Source organism: Carlito syrichta, unplaced genomic scaffold, assembly GCF_000164805.1.
Source record: "Carlito syrichta isolate Samal-C Ts95f unplaced genomic scaffold, Tarsius_syrichta-2.0.1 Scaffold315224, whole genome shotgun sequence".
In the NCBI taxonomy this organism is placed as follows: domain Eukaryota; kingdom Metazoa; phylum Chordata; class Mammalia; order Primates; family Tarsiidae; genus Carlito; species Carlito syrichta.
Genome location: NW_007259320.1, coordinates 120,140 through 137,779, shown reverse-complemented (window position 1 = coordinate 137,779; position 17,640 = coordinate 120,140). Strand labels below are relative to the sequence as shown.

General features: G+C 40.4%; 1 protein-coding gene across 1 annotated transcript in view; it reads right to left on the bottom strand.

Annotated features, from left to right (window-relative positions):
* KCNH8 (potassium voltage-gated channel subfamily H member 8) overlaps positions 1-17,330 on the bottom strand; it is a 287,674-nt gene extending 270,344 nt beyond the window's left edge. Inside the window, exons 1-2 of the mRNA XM_008072479.1 lie at positions 17,180-17,330; positions 12,922-13,155 (exon numbers count right to left, since the gene is read on the bottom strand). Of these exons, the coding sequence (XP_008070670.1) occupies positions 12,922-13,155; positions 17,180-17,330 (385 nt within the window). The remainder of the gene's footprint in view (positions 1-12,921; positions 13,156-17,179) is intronic.
* Between the last annotated feature and the right edge of the window lie 310 nt (positions 17,331-17,640).

Sequence of the window (17,640 nt, the reverse complement as noted above, 5' to 3'; positions counted from 1 at the left end):
CAGGGAGATGCAAATCAAAACCACACTGAGATACCACCCAACTCCAGTCAGAATGGCAATTATCAGCAACTCAAAAAATAACAGCTGCTGGAGAGGGTGTGGCGAAAAGGGAACACTTCTACACTGTTGGTGGGAGTGTAAACTAGTGCAACCTCTGTGGAAAGCAGTGTGGCAATTCCTAAAAACTCTAAATATTAACCTCCCATGTGACCCCGCAATCCCCCTACTGGGAATATACCCTGAAGAACTCCAATCACTCTGTAAAAAAGATACCTGCACACGTACGTTTATTGCAGCATTGTTCACAATAGCAAGAACGTGGAAACAACCATGCTGCCCATCAAAAGAGGACTGGATTAAAAAAAAAAAAGTGCTACATATACACAATGGAACAGTACACAGCCATAAAAAAGAAAAAAATCATGAATTTCGCAGCAACCTGGATGGAACTAGAGTCTATAATACTGAGTGAACTCTCACAGAAACAAAGATCCGAGTATCACATGTTCTCACTCATATAATGGACCTTGAACATCCAACGTAATACTATAAGAAGATGACTGACGGTACTGGGAAACTATGGGGGGAATGGGATTAACAGTAGCAAATATCTGTCTGGGGATGGGGAAACACTTCTTATCAACACCTGAATGAAATGTAATTGTATACCTAACCCTTAACTGTACCTCAGAAAACCATAATAAAAAAATATTGATTATGAAAACAAAAAACAAAAAAAAAGAAAAACAAAATCCTAAAATGTGTATGGAACCACTAAAGACCCCAAATAACCAAAGAAACTCTGAGAAAAAAAGAAACAACGTTGGAGGCATCCTACTTTCTGATTTAAAATTATATTACAAAGCTATAATAATCAAAATATTATGCTACAAGCATAAACATGGACAAATAGACCAGTGAAAGAGAATAGAGAGTCTAGAAAAAAATCAAAGCATATATGGTCAACGAATTTTTGACAAGAGTACCAAAAGGCACAATAGGAAAAGAGCAGTCTCTTCAATAAATGTTACTGGGAAGACTGGATTTCCACATGCAAAAAGAATAAAACCAGATCCTTATCTTACACCATACACAAGGTTCAACTCAAAATCAGTAAGAAACCTAAACATAAGCCTGAAACCATATAACACATTGGAAAAGCCCATTGACTTTGACCTTGACAATGATTTTTTTTATATTATACCAAAAGCCTAGGCTACAAAAGCAAAAGTAAATAAATGTGTCTATATCCAATGAAAAACTCTGTACACAGCAAAGGAAACAGTCAACAAATAAAATAAATTGAAATGTTCACACAAATTGGAAAAACAAATTTGCAAACCATATATCAGATAAGGAGTCAATATCTAAGATTTTTAAGGAACAACTAAATGGCAAGAAAACATAAAACCCAAATTGAAAAAATGGATCATGGACTTGAATAAAGATTTTTGCAAAGATGACATAAAAATAGCCAATGATCATATGAAATTGCTCAAGAAAACCAATTAAAACCACTAGGATATATCACATCTCACCTGTGAGGATGGGTATGATCAAAAGACATGAGACAAGACGTGTTGGTGAGGGTGTGGTATAAAGGGAATGCTTGCACGCTGTTGGTGGGAATGTAGGTTGGTGCAATCATTATGGAAAACGGCATGGAGGTTCCTAAGGGAATTAAAAAGAGAACTACTATGTGGCCCAGCAATCCCTCTTTTGGGTTCATACCTAGAGGAAATGAAATCACCACCTTGTAAAGACATCTGCACTCCCATGTTCACTGCAGCACTGTTCACAATAGCCATTATGGAACAACTTAAGTGCCCACCAATGGATGCATGAAGAAAGAATAAAGAAACTGTGATATATATATTATATATAAAAGTTTATATAATATATATATGTATATATAAAAGTATTTTAATTATGGCATTTTCTCAAAAGTTGGCATTAATCAAATCAAAATAGTTTGTATATATAGTCTATCAACTTTCTATATAAATTATATACATTTTGATTTGATTAACGCCAACTTTTGAGCGAGTGCCACACTTAAAATGTAAGATGATATTAATCAAATGAATGCCAGCATCACCATGCCACAGGCAGGACAGTCATACAAATGGCGGAAGCCTGGTTGAGCAAACGAACACCATACTACACATTGCTACCACAACTCAATCAAACTCTGAAAAGTAATACCTAGGTAACATCTCTTAAGATGTGTCTACATTTTTGGGCACTCCATGCATATATATACTTATACATCTATATGAATATTATTCAGCCTTAAAATGGGAGAGATTCTGCCATTTGCCATGGGTGGACCTGGAGGAAATTGTGCTAAGTGAAATAGACCAGACACAGAAAGAAAAGTATTGCATGATCTCACTTATATATGGACTCTTGAAAAAAGAGAAAAAGTCATCCAATATAGAGAGAAAAAGAATAAAACAGTGGTTAGCAGCATTGGAGTGGGAGAGAAAATGGGGAGACACAGGTCAAAGGATACAAAATAGCAAATGTGCAGCACCAGCAGGTAGCAAGGTCAAATGTACAACATGAGGACGGTTGTGAATAATAATACATCAAGTATTCAGGATTTTGGCTAAATGAGTAGATTACAGCTGTTTTACCACAGAAGGAAAATGAATAACTGTGCGAGATAATGGATACATTAATTTTTTCCACTATATCAACCATTTCAATGTACATTTTGATATGTGCATATTTGTTCAAAGGTGTTGTTGAAGCAGAAATGCAGCTAATCTACATTTAGACATTTTGATGCACCTGGGTAAGATGCCACCAGAGATATCCCGTTTCTCTCTCACCCTTTCCCTTTTCTCCTCCTTTCTTCCTATCTCTCCTAATCTGTCCTTCTCTTCCTGCATCCAGTCCACCCTGAAAGGAGCATCTTCCGATTCCTGGTGAAGCTTCCTCCCTGCTCCCCACACCACTTTTCATTTACAGAACAACTTAGTTCTTGAGCTTTGGGTTTGCATCTAAATATACACTAGATTGTAAACAAAGGTTTCCCTCTTTGGAGGTGCCTTTCCCCACAAAAAAGCAGTAAATTATAAATGGCCACTGCTGTCATATATATCTATAACTATCTATCTATTTAAAAGTCCATAACACAGAAAGTTGAAAATCTTAGGCCATTATGTTGTTAAGCTCTGGCCAGGCCATGGGACTCTTTGAGCTATGGTCGCCATGTTTTCCTAAACTTTGGTCCACTCCCCTACCTTGGGGAGGTGAATCTCCTCTCTCTCCCACTCCAATTTACTTTATAAATAGACTATATTTTTCAATCAGCGGGGGAAGGGAGGGGGGAAGAAAAGAAAATCTAACTACATTTAAAAGGAAAAAAAAAAAGAAAGAAAATCAACATTCAGAACTGATCTTTCTGGGTATTTTATTATGTCATCAGATAATTAAATACAAGACGTAAACATAAAAAAACTGAAGAGCATCAGGGGCTTAAGAAAACGAAGGGAAAATGTCTGGGAGCCAAACTGAGCTCTGTCTATGCCATCATATGCAGACTTGTGTTGCAGTCATTTTTCTGTATCATAACTTCTTCATCAGTTTATTTCTTTGAAGGGTTACTGAGAAAATTTAAAAATAACATATATGTGACTTGGCATATTATTATTGAGAAAATTGATTATTATTTAGACTTCATGGCATACTTTTAACTTTAAAATGTTTAACAACACTATTTTCATTGTCTATATATTTATGGTTGTCTTTTATTTGAAGTTAGAGATTTTGATCTTCCATTTAGGGTAGTGATTTGGTTTCCTTTTGCTTCCAATATTTTTTTGTAAAAAACCCCAGTGAATCGACATAAAGAAAATCATTAAGTAAGCAAGAGTTCAGAGGTACACACATGGAGGTGGCAAACCCTGAAGGTAACATGGAGTGAAATAATTTGTGAATTAAGAGAGTTATCCACAGTCCTAGCCAAATCCAAGATTCCTTTTTAAAACAAATACTTGTATTTTCCTTCCTACTATTCAGGAATAAAACATAATAATGAAACTTGCCTCTCTCTCTCCACATTATTTTTAGATAAACTATCTATTCAATCTATCATCTATCATATCTATCTATCTATCTACCTGTCATTTATCTGCCGTATCTATCATCTACCTCAATATCTATCATCTATCTGTCCAACCATCCATCTATCAAATTAACCATCCATCCATCTAATTATCTATCTATCCGTCCATCCATCTATCTAATTAACAATAACAGTGAGGTCATCGACTCTGAAAGTATATGTCTCAGCAAGCCATCCTCAGGTATGCCCACGCAGAGCAGAAACTATAAAAAAGCAGTTGGATAACCGGGCTGCCATGCTGAATCACTGCAAATGCCACAGCTCTGAGGACAGAACCCAGGCAGGCATGCTCTCTTACAGGGACAAGTACTGTGAGTCACTCACAGGATTTTCTGAAATGGTAAAATTTTGAACAAGATAAAGTTTAATCCTCCCTCATTTACATGATGGTTTTATTCTTGGAAATTCAAGCTTTCCAAAAAAAAAAAAAAAAAAACACTCTCTGTGTTCAGTTCTGGGTTCAGGTAGTTGGAAACCAGTGTTTCCCTTCCAGGAAAGTCTGCCGGGCATCAGAAAGGCAAGCATCTTGAAATGACCAGAAAATTCTTCAACTGCAAGGTTATTTCACACGTCACAAGGTATTTAGCATCAAGAATGTTTACTCATCCTGGTTCCTTTATTTATAACTTATAATCATGGACAAATGACTTACCTGTTTTTTTTTTTTTGGAGTTGGAGTCTCACTCTCTCCCAGGTTGGAGTGCGGTGGCACTCTCATGGCCACTGCAGCCTCAACCTACTGGGCTCAGGCAATCCTTCCACCTCAGCCTTCCAAGTAACTGGAACTACAGGTGTGTGCCATCATGCCGACTAATTGTTTTGATTTATTGTAGAGATGAGGTCTCGCCAAGTTGCCCAGGCTGTTCTTGAACCCATGGGCTTAGGCAATCCTCTCACCTAAGCCTCCCAAAGTGCTGGAATTACAGGCTGAGCTACAGTGCCCAGCCAACGACTTAATTCTTAATCTAGTTAATGTTAATGCATAGCTAGGCATCTTAGGTTAAATTTTGTCTCCCCAAAAGATATGTTGGAGTTCAATCTCTAGTATCCCAGATGATGACTTTATTTGGGTCTTTAAAGATAATCAGGCTAAAGGAATTTACTAGGGTAAGATCTACTCCAACATGACTAGTGTCTTTATAAAAAGAAGAAATTTAGATGCAGACACTCACGCAGGGAGATCACCATGTCCACATAATAAAGGCAGAGATCGGAGTGTGCTTCTACAAGCCAAGGAACATCAAAGCTTGCAGGAAACAATTTTTTCCTCACATTCCTAAAAAAGAAACAATTGCTGATGCCTGAATTTTGGGCCTGCCTCCATAACTGTGAGGCAAGAAATTTTTGTGAAGTCACTGTTTGTGGTAGTTTATAACGGCGGCCCTAACAAGCTAACACACTGGTATAATATTTTTGCAAAATTAACAGTATCATTTTCATTTCCTCTTTAAATCTTTAAATCTTTGCCATCTGGGTTCTTCTCCCCAGGGAAGGAAAGTGATGGTATTGGGCCTATTCAGCTGCAAATTGTCTTGAAAGATAAACTCTGTCTTGAGGGAATATGTTAAGATAAACATACACAAGATTGGACCTGGTAGGTCTCATCACGCTGGTCTTCCATGATATTAGAGAAGACACCACTTGTTGACATCAAAGTTTAGCCAGCAAGCTGGAGTCAGGGAGAAAACAGGCCATGCCATCTCAGCAAGTCCATTCTTAGCTTGAAGAGTGAAGGAAAGGGAAACCAGGGGTGATCTCCTCTTTAGGGGGTTCACAACTCTGAAGCAGGGAGAAACTGTATTGGTATATTTCTGGAAGCTCTGAAGGCAGAAGGGACCTTTCCCCTTCTTCACTTAGGACTTGGTAGAAACTGCTTCTCAGGTTACTCTGTCTATAGGAAGGCAGATTCTTACTTTTGAGAAAATGTGGTAATACACACATGCTCACATTTTTATCTAAACCTTTTATTTTATTTTTTTAAATAGAGTCTTGCTCTGTGACCAGGCTAAATGCAGTGGCATGTTCATAATGTATTGTAGCTCCTAACTCCTGAGACTCTGACCTCAGTTTCCCAAACAGCTGGGACTATAGGTATATAACACAGCCACCTTGTTGATTTTATGTATCTTATTTTTGTGGAGACAGAGTCTCATTATGTTGCCAAGGTTGTTGGTCTTGAATTCCTGGCCTCAAGCTATCCTCCTGTCTTGCCCTCCCAAAGCGCTGGAATGCAGGCCTGAGCCACTGGGCTCAACCTGGTGCTCATGTTTGTTTATTGACTCAAAGACTCTCTTTGCTTCTGTGTGTGAAGGAGGGGGGTGTTCACCTGTCACTCTCCTAAGGTAAGGGAAGAAGAAGGTAGACAACAAATAGTGAATGTCTTGACCCAGTGGCATCATGAAGGAGGGGATAAAAATTGGAAGGGGTCTGTAGTGACTGCAAGACATGGGGAACGTGAAGTCACTTAGGGAGTACCACCAGGCCTGAGGCTCACCTGGAAATGCCTAAAGGTGGCATCAGACAGAAGAGCCAGGCATGAGACGGGGCTAGGTGGCCCTTTCTACACTATGCCATGAGTTCAGGTAAGCCACTGGCTCCCCAGTCATGCAAATGGAAATTGAGAGGAAAAAAAGAAGGGAATAGAGACTTTCAGAGACGGAACTTACGTACCCGCAGTAGTTGTACCCTGTTAGAAGAGATTGTTTAAAACATTAAACGAAAGACAGAATGGTAGTAGAATTGTGTTGTTTAAAAACCTCCCCAATATTTTCATAACATTAAAATAACTAAGAAAGCAAAATCAGGAATGGACAATAGGCAATTTTGTGGAACACAGGACAAGGTATCTCCATAATCTCAGAATACAGGATGATGGCAGCCAACTGGTTAAGAAGTCAGGCCCTTGCATGACCAGATGCAGTACAAAACAAAGAAAGTAGGCAATGAAGACTTCTCGCAGCTCCAGGAGCTTGGTACCGTCTAAGCATCAACAACCATCCATTTCTTTCTTTCTTTTTTTTTTTCCTGAATTGGAGTCGAACTACAGGCACGCACTGCCACATCCAGCTCATTTTGGATTTATTGTAGAGACAATGCCTTGCCAAGTTGCCCGGGCTAGTCTCGAACCCGTGGGCTCAGCCAATCCACTCAGCCTGGGCCTCTCAAAGTGCTGGGATTACAAGGTGAGCCACCGAGCCTGGCCAACCACCCACTTCTTAAAGAAGAAACTGTCTTGGAGTGGAAGCTTCCACAGACAGATCTGAAAACAATTAAAACTGGAAGGTAGCCTCACTGTCTCCAACGTGAAGGTAAGTGCAAAGGGGCCTTAGATAGGCAGGATGGAGTTCAGGCTACTGGCACCTTCCATGCTCCCAGAAAATGCGGCAGAAATTCTGTCTTGGAGGAATGGAGCTCACTGCCAAGGAGCAACTTCTGGAACCAGAACTCTACTTGATCAGAGCAGAAAGGACAGGACAAAGAAAGGATAATCAAGTACAAGTATGGGAAATGCTCATACAAGGAGAGGAGACCCAGCTCAGAAAGCAGCAAAGATGTAGCCACCATAGAGGACAGCTTAAAAAATGCATTTTTAGTAATGGTGGCAAAACCCCCAGAGCCATAGAGTGAGAATAACTTTTTAAGCATCTCTCTGTTACGCACGTTTTCCTGAGTCAAGAAAACACGTCTTATTTAGAAATGACAGCAGAAAAGGGTGAAAGAGAAGATAAAGAGAAAAGTGATGCATAAAACACACCTACAGAAGGTAAAAACACACCCAAAAGATTCTGCGCAGTGCACACACACACAAACCAAATATATCAAAATGAAGAAAAAGCAATTAAGAAAAGGATATAAAGTCTAAAAGAACAGTGTGAATTAGTTCAGAAAGGCTGGTGTTGTGGGCTGAATCGGGTCCCTCCAAAATTCCTATGTTGAAATCCTAACCTCCGTCTCCTCAAAACGTGATAGTATTTGGAGACAGAGCCTTTAAGAATAATTAATTTAAAATGAGGCTTTGTGGGTAGTTCTAATCTAACATGACTGGTATTCTTTGAGGAAGAGGATTCCTGCAGGATGCATATTGTTTTTACAAGGTACAGCACACTGTGTAAAGACTATTATGTGTAAGAAAAAGAGGGGTCACAAAGTTGTATACATTGCTTATGTTAAAAAATAAGGGGAGAGTAAACAGAAAATCAATAACATGGCTACCTGTAATTAGAGTGGTTATATATCTGTTTTCCCAAAATGGCTCTGGGTAATGCCTTTTGTATATCAACAAAATTGGATGGGACTGCTTCTAGAAAAGGGATATCAGTGGTACTCATTTCTAATACACAGGTAGACCCTGGACTACCTAGAAAGAGGACAAGAAATGAGAGCTGTTAACTCTTTAACATAAAAATGTGAAATATTTCTAGCTCCATTGAAAACATGGGAAAGCTGGTGTATTATGTTTGCCTGTGAGACTGTCTTTCTAATAATTGCTTAATTATAAAGGCCTTACTCTTTCTCTATATTGGTTTCCTTGTCTATATTATGCCAATAACAAGAGTATCTTTTTTTTATTAGAATTATTCTAGGATCAAATGGGTTAATGTAAGTAAAATCAGGGGTGTGTAACAGTTCCTAGCACATAGTGTTACATAAATGTTAGTTACAACTATATTTTAGCTTTTGTTACTACTAACTTTTTAAAAGACGGTGGTCTCTGATAACTCTTCTTTATTTTGCAAAGTGTGTATCTTTGTGTATGTGTATATGTGTGTGCATGCATGTTTCTATGTATCTGTTTTCTATTTGTTGCCCAGATGATACTGACATTCCTCATGTTATAACTTCACATCCTACTGGAGTAGAGATAAGACAAGGGGTCAGATGGATGTCGGCTCCCTGGATGGTTCCTTTTGGGCTGGATGGCTCTGCATTTGAGGATATGACCTGCTAGAGAAAACTGTGTCCCATACTTTTCCCTGGTCAGGAGAGGAGGTCAGACGCTCAAGGGAGAACATCTCCAGTGGTGTGAAGAATAAGCGATTCTTAAAGAGGGCGGGTGTCACATCCATGAAGCATGGTAGGGGTTGTCTCCCAGGAGGGGTAGAGAGGAACGGGAGGACCAATGTCAAGACTGGAAGCAAGGCTTGGAAGTGGAGTCCTGCCAGGCAGGGAGGCCAGTAAAGGACTTCCTATTTTTACTGTCTTTGGACACAGCCACCAGACATCATTGCCATCTAGTTCTGAGTGGGTCTTCCTTTAGGATGAACCTCACAAATGTCCTCGACCTTAGGATATTCCACTGCACAGTCTTGGGTTAGGTTATTGGCATTGAAGGCCTGGGCAGGAGGGCAAGGGTAGCCTTTGCCCTGCCACGTTTTCTGCAAGGTCAGGAGAGCCATTGCATCATTAGGGGACCAGTTACAGCCACAGAAAATCAACGTGTCCCTGGGGAGGGTGAGAGAAGCGTCCACTCTCTCAAACATATTAAAAGAAAACGACCCTTGGAGGAAGAGCGGAGGACCCTGGTGGTCAGAAGCAAATTTTTTAAAAGCAGAAATGCAGACATCTTGTAAAGCTCCCACAGGTCTCTCTGGTAATCCACTTCAATTCCCTTGAGCAGCATTTACTAAGAAGCCACCAACAGATGGATGCTGCTTGGGACCTCAGGCCCCAGGCACGGGGACGTGGAAGTGACTAACTCATAGCCCCTGCCCTCCAAGGCTCACAATTGCATGCCCAGACAGATATCCATATACATAGCTATAATACAGCATGATTAGCTCAAGGCAGAGGGCGATTTTCAACTACCTGTAACTGTGGATCAATTCATGTGCTCAGAATGTCTGACAACTCCCAGTGGTGACTGGCTTAAAGAGGGTTGTTGCCTTCAATGAGTTCTACCCAAGTATGTCAGGACTGCAGGCATCTTGTAAAAAAGCTGGACTCAGGGCATCCTTTTGGTGTTGGGTCCAGCCTAGGCTCCATACTCTCTACCTTTCTGGCCTCCAAAGTCTCTGTTTTTTTGTTTTTTGTTTTTTAGTCTTCACACCTAGATCCTTCTTCCTGGCCTGGACCCTTCTCAGTGGATTCTGTGAAGAGGTGCAAGAAAGAAGACACTTCCATGGATCTGGAGTGACCTACACAAGGCGCCTATCTTGAGAAGGACTGTGTCTGCAGTCAGCAGATATTTCAGACAAAGGATCTCCGTTCCCCTTTGTTCTACCGGATGGCGGTTTTATCACTCCCTGCCAGTCCACATTCTTCCAACATTCTCCATTTTCTTTTATCTCGGGCCCTTTTTCAATGATTATGGTATCATTATAGAGGGCTGGGATTCTTTTGTGTTATCATTTTTGCTATGTAGGACTTATCTATTGACACCGCCAAGGACACAATGGTCTGAACTGTGTTCCCAGCAGCAAAGAATCGAGGTATCCTCTCCCCAAGAGGTGTCCTCTGAAACTTCAGGAGGACTACTGTACCTCACAAACCCACAGGATCAGGGAATGTCCTTTAGGGACACATCATTTATAGAAGGAGATAAAGTTTCCATATGCGAGCTCTTTTGTTTTCTTCCTGACATTGATCTCAATACCCCCAAAGTAATGAGAGTGAGCTACTGAGACCAGAGACGTTTCTACACATCCCACTATGCACTGGGTGATCTCACACAACAAAGGACTACTGGCCAACGGTTAATAGTGCCAAGACTGAGAAACCCTGAGTGAGAGTCCAGTTGAAGTATGACATAAGCACCCCAAAATACGGTGACTCAAATGAGCTGGAAATGCATTTGTTTTTGTCTGGAGTGGGAAGGAGGGCCTAGAGCAGGACCCCGGTCCCATTGACCTTGTGGCTCTGCCTTCCACTGTGGCACTGTCCTTGTCCGGTAGTGGGAGCTTGCTTTTCAGCCTCGTCTTCATTTTGAATCCACGTGTATTAGTCTGCTCAGGCTGCTGTAACAAGATACCACAGACTGCATGGTTTACACATTATTTTTCTCATGGTTCTGAGGGTTGGAAGTCTAAGGTCAAGGTATTGGCAGGTTTGGTTTCTCTGAGGCCTCTCTTCTTGGCTTGCAGACGATGGTCTTCCTGCTGTGTCCTCACGTGGGCTTTCTTCTGTGTGTGCCCATCCTTGGTGTCCCTTCCTTTTCTTGTGAGGACTCTAGTCTTACTGGGCTAGGTCCCTACTCTATGGCCTTATTTAACCTTAATTACCTCTTTAAAGGACCTATCTCCAAAATACAGTCACCCTGGAGGTTATGGCTTCAATATATGAATTTTGGCAGGATGCAATTCTGTCTAGAACACCATGAGAAAGGGGAAGAGGAGAAATCAGAGGGCAAATAATTTCACTTTTAGAGATTTTTACCTAGAAATTGTATAAATCATATCTTCTCACATATCATGGCCTAAAATTTAGTCACAAGCCAAATCTTACTACAAAGATGGCTGGGAAGTGTATTCCCTAGTTTGGTAGCCAAGCATCCAGATAAAACTCAGGGGGTATGTTACTGAAAGGAAAGATATGAAAAAAAAAAAAAAGGAGAACATTGGATACTGGGAAATGATGGTTTGTTCTAATTTCTTATTTGGCATTTCTCCTACTTCTCCCCACTTGAGTTCATCACATCTTCCAGGACCCATATGCCGGTGATATCTACTCCTACACAGGGCTTAAGACTGCAGACACCAAACCCATTTCTAGATCCTCTTTCATTTAGAAGAGACAAAACTGTAGCCATGAGAAAACACCTACTATTTCCCCAGGGGCAATTTTGAGTCCAGGCAAATTTACTCCACTCTGAGATATTTAGTCTCTTGGTCTGTCTTTAGAATTTAAAAGAACAGGCCTTTGCCAGGCCATTGTGTCCACTGCCTTGCTAAAGATATGGTGTGGCCATGTGCTCTTTGAGCTATGGCCAGGCCATGTTTCCTGGTTTTGGCCCCCTCCCCTTGGAGAGGCAAATCTCCTCTCTCTCTCTCTCTCTCTCTCTCTCTCTTTCTAATTTAGTTTTAAATAAGCTATATTTTCTAATCTAAAAAAAAGAATTTAAAAGAATAGTAAGTAAGAATGGCTCATGGCCAAGATACTGGAAAATAAAAATGCATATATATTTTCAATTAACTTCTTTTTTTTTTTAAACCAGGGAACACATGGATCTCTGTCCTTAATGACTGGAATTGAGATGTAATTCCTTAAGGCATAAAACTCGGAAAATATTCCTGGATAAAAATTGTTAATATATTAGTAATTGTTATATACAGAGGATGCTAAGAAATGTATGCACATTAAAAAGGGAAAAACTGTATTAAAATGGTAATAATATGTACTGATTACAAAAGGTGAATACAACTCACGTTTGACTTGTGTAATTTCAAGAGGTGCTCAAGTGGTTACCATCAGCAACCAAATATTTCTGATTATGGCGAACATCTCTTAATATGCATATATATGTTTTTGGCACCCTTGGTATAACATATATCTTAAGAATGACCACAATATCATAGTAAAAGTCTTTATTTTAACATATAATAACTCAGTTAATATATGCTAACTACTCATTGACACTGAAGAGTTATAATTCTAAATTTCCAGGCAGTTTTTGCCTGGTAATGGCTAAAAACAAGGCCATCATCTGAGTCATCTATGGAACTTCTCTAACAGACTGTATTTATGTGGAATACCATTAAGTCTTAATGGGAGTCATGGAACAGTTACTGAGTTGAAAGAAAGTGACCTCTCCCAACCCTCCAATGAGCACTGAAGAAAGCCAACCCACTCACCATTCTTCTTGTAGAACATAATTTCTCCTTTGAATTCTGTTTTCTCCTCCAGTGACTTTTCTATTTGAAGCATCAGTTGCTCGTTGGTTTCAACCCCAAACAAGAACTTGCAGCTGCAACTCTTTTGCATGACTTCGGTTCGGGCAAATCCAGCAAGCTCACAGAAGCCATCGGAACAGTAGACTATGGGGAAACCCTTAGCCACCTGGGCATTAGCAAGGATGAAGTTGCTATCTGTAGAAAAGCAAGGAGAAGACACTCAGCAACGAGACAAGTGTGAGAGACTCTTTTGTACATCTCAGTCTCCGTTTAAATCAGGGTATCAAACCTTTTGGCTTCCCCTGGACTGCATCCAGTAAAGGGGAGTTGTCTTGGGCCTCACATAAATTATATAATGTAGTTGGGGGATACAGATAATAAGACTTCTCTTATTTTTTATATCTTTTATTATAAAGTTTAGAAAAAATGAGAACAACATAAGATTAGTGAGAAATTTGACCTTGTTTTTGTAAAACAAATTTATCCATGTCTGTCTGGTTTGATGGAAGTGGCTGCAATTCTTAGTGAGCTCTCAAGGTGCTCATCAAAAATGTTTGTTCGAATTTTACTCTTCCTGTGCTTCATTATTGAAAACAACTGCTCACAAATATGCGTGCTTCCAAAAAGTGATGTCATGAACAAGGCGAGTTTTGTTGAGCTTCAGAATCAGAACTACTCATGGGGTCATGAAGAAAATAAACATTGAAAAACACAAGACGTTAAAAGATTGTATGGGGCTGCATTCCTAGCTGTCCTGGACTATGTGCAGCCCATGGGCCATGGGTTGGACATGCCTGGTTTAAACCATAAGCACATGTGTTTAGTGAACTGCCTAAATGCATGTCCTGCTGTTCTGTGATAGGACAGAGACACTCCAGAACATACAATGACACTGGTCAGCAGAAATATGTAGGAAGCCCTAACTTTGGCTCATTCTTTTTTTCTTATTATAAAGATGTGGGGTGCAATTCAGGGTTAGGAATGCCCCTCCCTGCCCTAGCAGTTTCCCTCAACTGCCAGTCCCACCCCCTACTCCCCTGACAGTTTTCCACTACTGCCAATCCCTTTTTTATGGTATTATAATTGTTTGGTTTGTTCTTTGAGACACACTGTGGAGGAAGCATGGTGTTCACCAGCCCGCGTTGAGACATTTGCCACCTGGTTGGCAGTTAAGGGGTGATCCTTTTGATCATGGCGCCTGGTTTCTTATCCTGAATCTGCCACATCATATATGAGGGGAGACCCCCAACACCCTGGAATTTATTTATTTAAAAGTGAGCATTTATTTTTATTCCTTTCAACTTCAGTCACCTTCAAAGTCTGATGCAATACACCTATCAAGATGCTTTTCCCACTGCTCAAAACAGTTTTTGAACTCGTCAATTTGGATGCCTTTTGGTGTTTCTGCCATTTTTTGTTTCACCTCTTTCATATGGACAAAACTTTTCCTTTTGAGGCCTTTTTTTCACCCAGGGAAACAAAACAAGTTACTAGGGGCAGGAACAGGTAAATAGGGAGGGCGAGGCATGGGGGTCATGCCATTTTTTGGTCAAAAAAGCTTTGTTTGCAGATGTGTTGTCATGGCGGAATAATCAGTTACCTGTTAGCCACAACTCAGGTTGTTTCTTCTGCAGTGCAGCCTCTCACAACATGCTAGTTGGTACACTGATGCTGGTGGGTTTCTAGAACACTCACCTAGCAAGGGAAGCCTGTACTATAAAGGGCCTGCCCTCCAAAAGATAATTCTGGAATTCTGGGGAGCCCCCTCTCATATAGGTGAACTTAAGCAGTGATTCAAGTGCTCTAAACCTCATTTTCCTTAGATATGATTTCCCCAAAAGAAGAACCTGGACCAGGATTTGAGTATAAATAGTTTATTTAGGGGGGATTCCAGGAAGAAAGCAAGGAGAGCATTGAGATAGGGAAGGGAGGAAAGGTATTTCAGGGTAAGTTAAAATGGACTTACTGCTACGGGCAGATCACAAAGACCCTAGAAATAGCTGTGAGAAACATAACTCAAGAGTTTCCCACTAAGGAGAGAGAAAGCAGAAATAGTTACCCATCAACACCCATACCTGATTGGTTAAAGGTCCCTCTGGGTGACCACTTAGCTAAGCACACTTTCCAGAAATCTCCCAGCCGAGGTGAGACAAGGAGATATTGACAGGGCACTGACAGGGCAAGTGACAGACACATCATAAGGATAGTAATGTGGCTTTTGATAGGTGTGTTGTAGGTATTCAAGAGATAATGCATACTATGTGCTTAGTGAAGTGCCTGGCACAAATAGTTACTCAATAAAAAATATTACTAGGCTGGGTTCGGTGGCACAGCCTGTAAACTCAGCACTTTGGGAAGCCGAAGCAAGTGGATTACATGAACCCGTGGGTTCAAGACCAGCCCGGGCAACTTGGTGAGACTTCATTTCTACAATAAATCAAAAACTAGCCAGGCGTGATAGGGCATGCCTGTAGTTTTGACTACTGAGGCAGAAGGATCGCCGGAGCCTGGCAGGTCAATGCTGGGGTGGCCGTGAGCACACCACGCTAGAGTGAGACTCCAACTAACAAAAAAATTACTAAGAGTATTATTCACATTTTTATGGTTATTATTTAACAAACAAGACCTAGAGGACAATAAAAAATATTAGACTATTACTAAGTGCTTAGAGATAATCCCTGGAAAAGAGACTGAGAGTTAATTTCAGAGAAGGTTCCTGCAAGATGCTTTGAGATTTACTTTAAAAGGTGTACCTACAATGGTTATAGGGTCAAAAAAGATGCATATCAGAGATGGGGTTTAAGATAGGGTATGAAATGTGTTGGTGGGTGACTTTTAGGTTCCATATAAATTAGAGACTATTATTAAATTAATCATTCACCCGCATGTGAAAAAAAGTTGGACACTGTCAGTATACCAACAGTATTAGAAACTGGGATTTAAAGATAAAACAAGTAAAAATGAAAAAAACTACAGGATAAACTGTTGAATTATAAAAAGCAAGATTCAAAATAGTAGGTTGTATGAACTATTTATCTGAAAAAAGATATATAAAATACACACACACACACACACACACACACACACACACACACACACATACACACCAAATAGGAAACATTTTTGTATACCCCAAAATAAATCTCTTGAGAAAGCAACTATAGACAGAGGTGAGAGGAACACTTATTTTTCCCATATACAAGTGAGGCAGGGGCCCTTCTAAAAATGCAGGAATAAGAAAAGGGAAAATAAGTTACTTCCTGCTTCCTTGTGGTCCTCTTTTCACGGGTTTTTCACTTGAGCAGCTACATATTCAAACTTTTGGTGGAATCCAATCAGGATAGTGATCTTGTAAGCCAATCAGCCAACGGGACATGCAAATGAAAAAATTATGTAAAACCAATCAGTGTGTAACAAGTAATGCTAACTCTGGTCTCCAGCTACAAAAAAATCCAATCAAATGGAGAATGCCAGACTGCTGCCTTGTGTGGGAGACAAAGAAACTAAAATGTATATAAGGCAATGCCTCACTGTGTTCAGGGCTCAGTCATTGGATGCGAATCTGCTGAGCCGGTGCAGCACGAATAAACACTGCTTCCTGGCAAAGTAACCTCGGTGTCCTGTCTCTCTCTTCAGCTGGTTCTCACTACCCAGGAAGTCCTCAACCTACAAATGAGTTCAGTTCCAAGAGCATGTTCATAAGTACATTTGCTTTAAGTTCAACACAATGAATCTAGGTACCCAACGAACACCTTTGGCTATAGGGTCCTGAGTGTATTTAACAAGCTAGACTGACACCTGGTAGAGAGAAATTACACACTAAAAAAATTCAGGTGTGCATTGTTCAAGTTTGTAACTTGAAGGCTCATATGTAGGGGATGTACTGTTCCTTTTGAATTGTATACCCTATGCTTTATATACTGCCTACTCAAAAAAACAAAACAGTATATTTCAAAAAGGCCAGCAGCAGACAGCCTTGCAAGCCATGAGAAAAGGCCTCCAGCTATTTCTCCATAACCAGTAGGACAAGCACTGATGACCCATTTCACCAGCTTCTTCATCTCCTTTTAAACTTCTGTGGTTTCCAAACATAGTCCACCACCAGGTGGCAGAACCAAAACCACTCTACTGAGCTTGGCTCCAACCAGCCCCCAACCCTAGAACACCAACTGCAGTGCAGACAACTGCTTCCTGCCTCTGCCAAGCTGGCCCTTCCAACTTCCAGACTCTCTCTCCCTCTGAAAGCCAGAGTTCAAGATGATCACTGGGAAACTTTCAATTACAGATTTCACTGTGAGCGAATGGGGTGATCCCAGATTAATCGTTTTCTCACGTTTTGCAGAATCACTCGTTGACTGTACATTATCCATTGGACTTGGTTCCGGGTACAGATGCAAAAAAGTTTATTTGCATTTTTAGACATGGTTCCTGCCCTTATAACATTATCATGTCCCTGCTGGAATTTCCAGAGAGTTCCGGACAGGGACACCCTCCTATTGGGGGCTGTGGTCTATGTCTCATCAACTCTGCACAGCTTTGAGTCACTCTAGGGATAGTGTGTTCCTTTCTCTTCCTCCATTTTAACATTTTGGCTGTAAGATTGCTTAGAAAACATAAATGCAGAGCACAGACAAAGTGCTCAAACATCCTGAAAGAGCTTTTAAAGCGCTTTCAAAAACC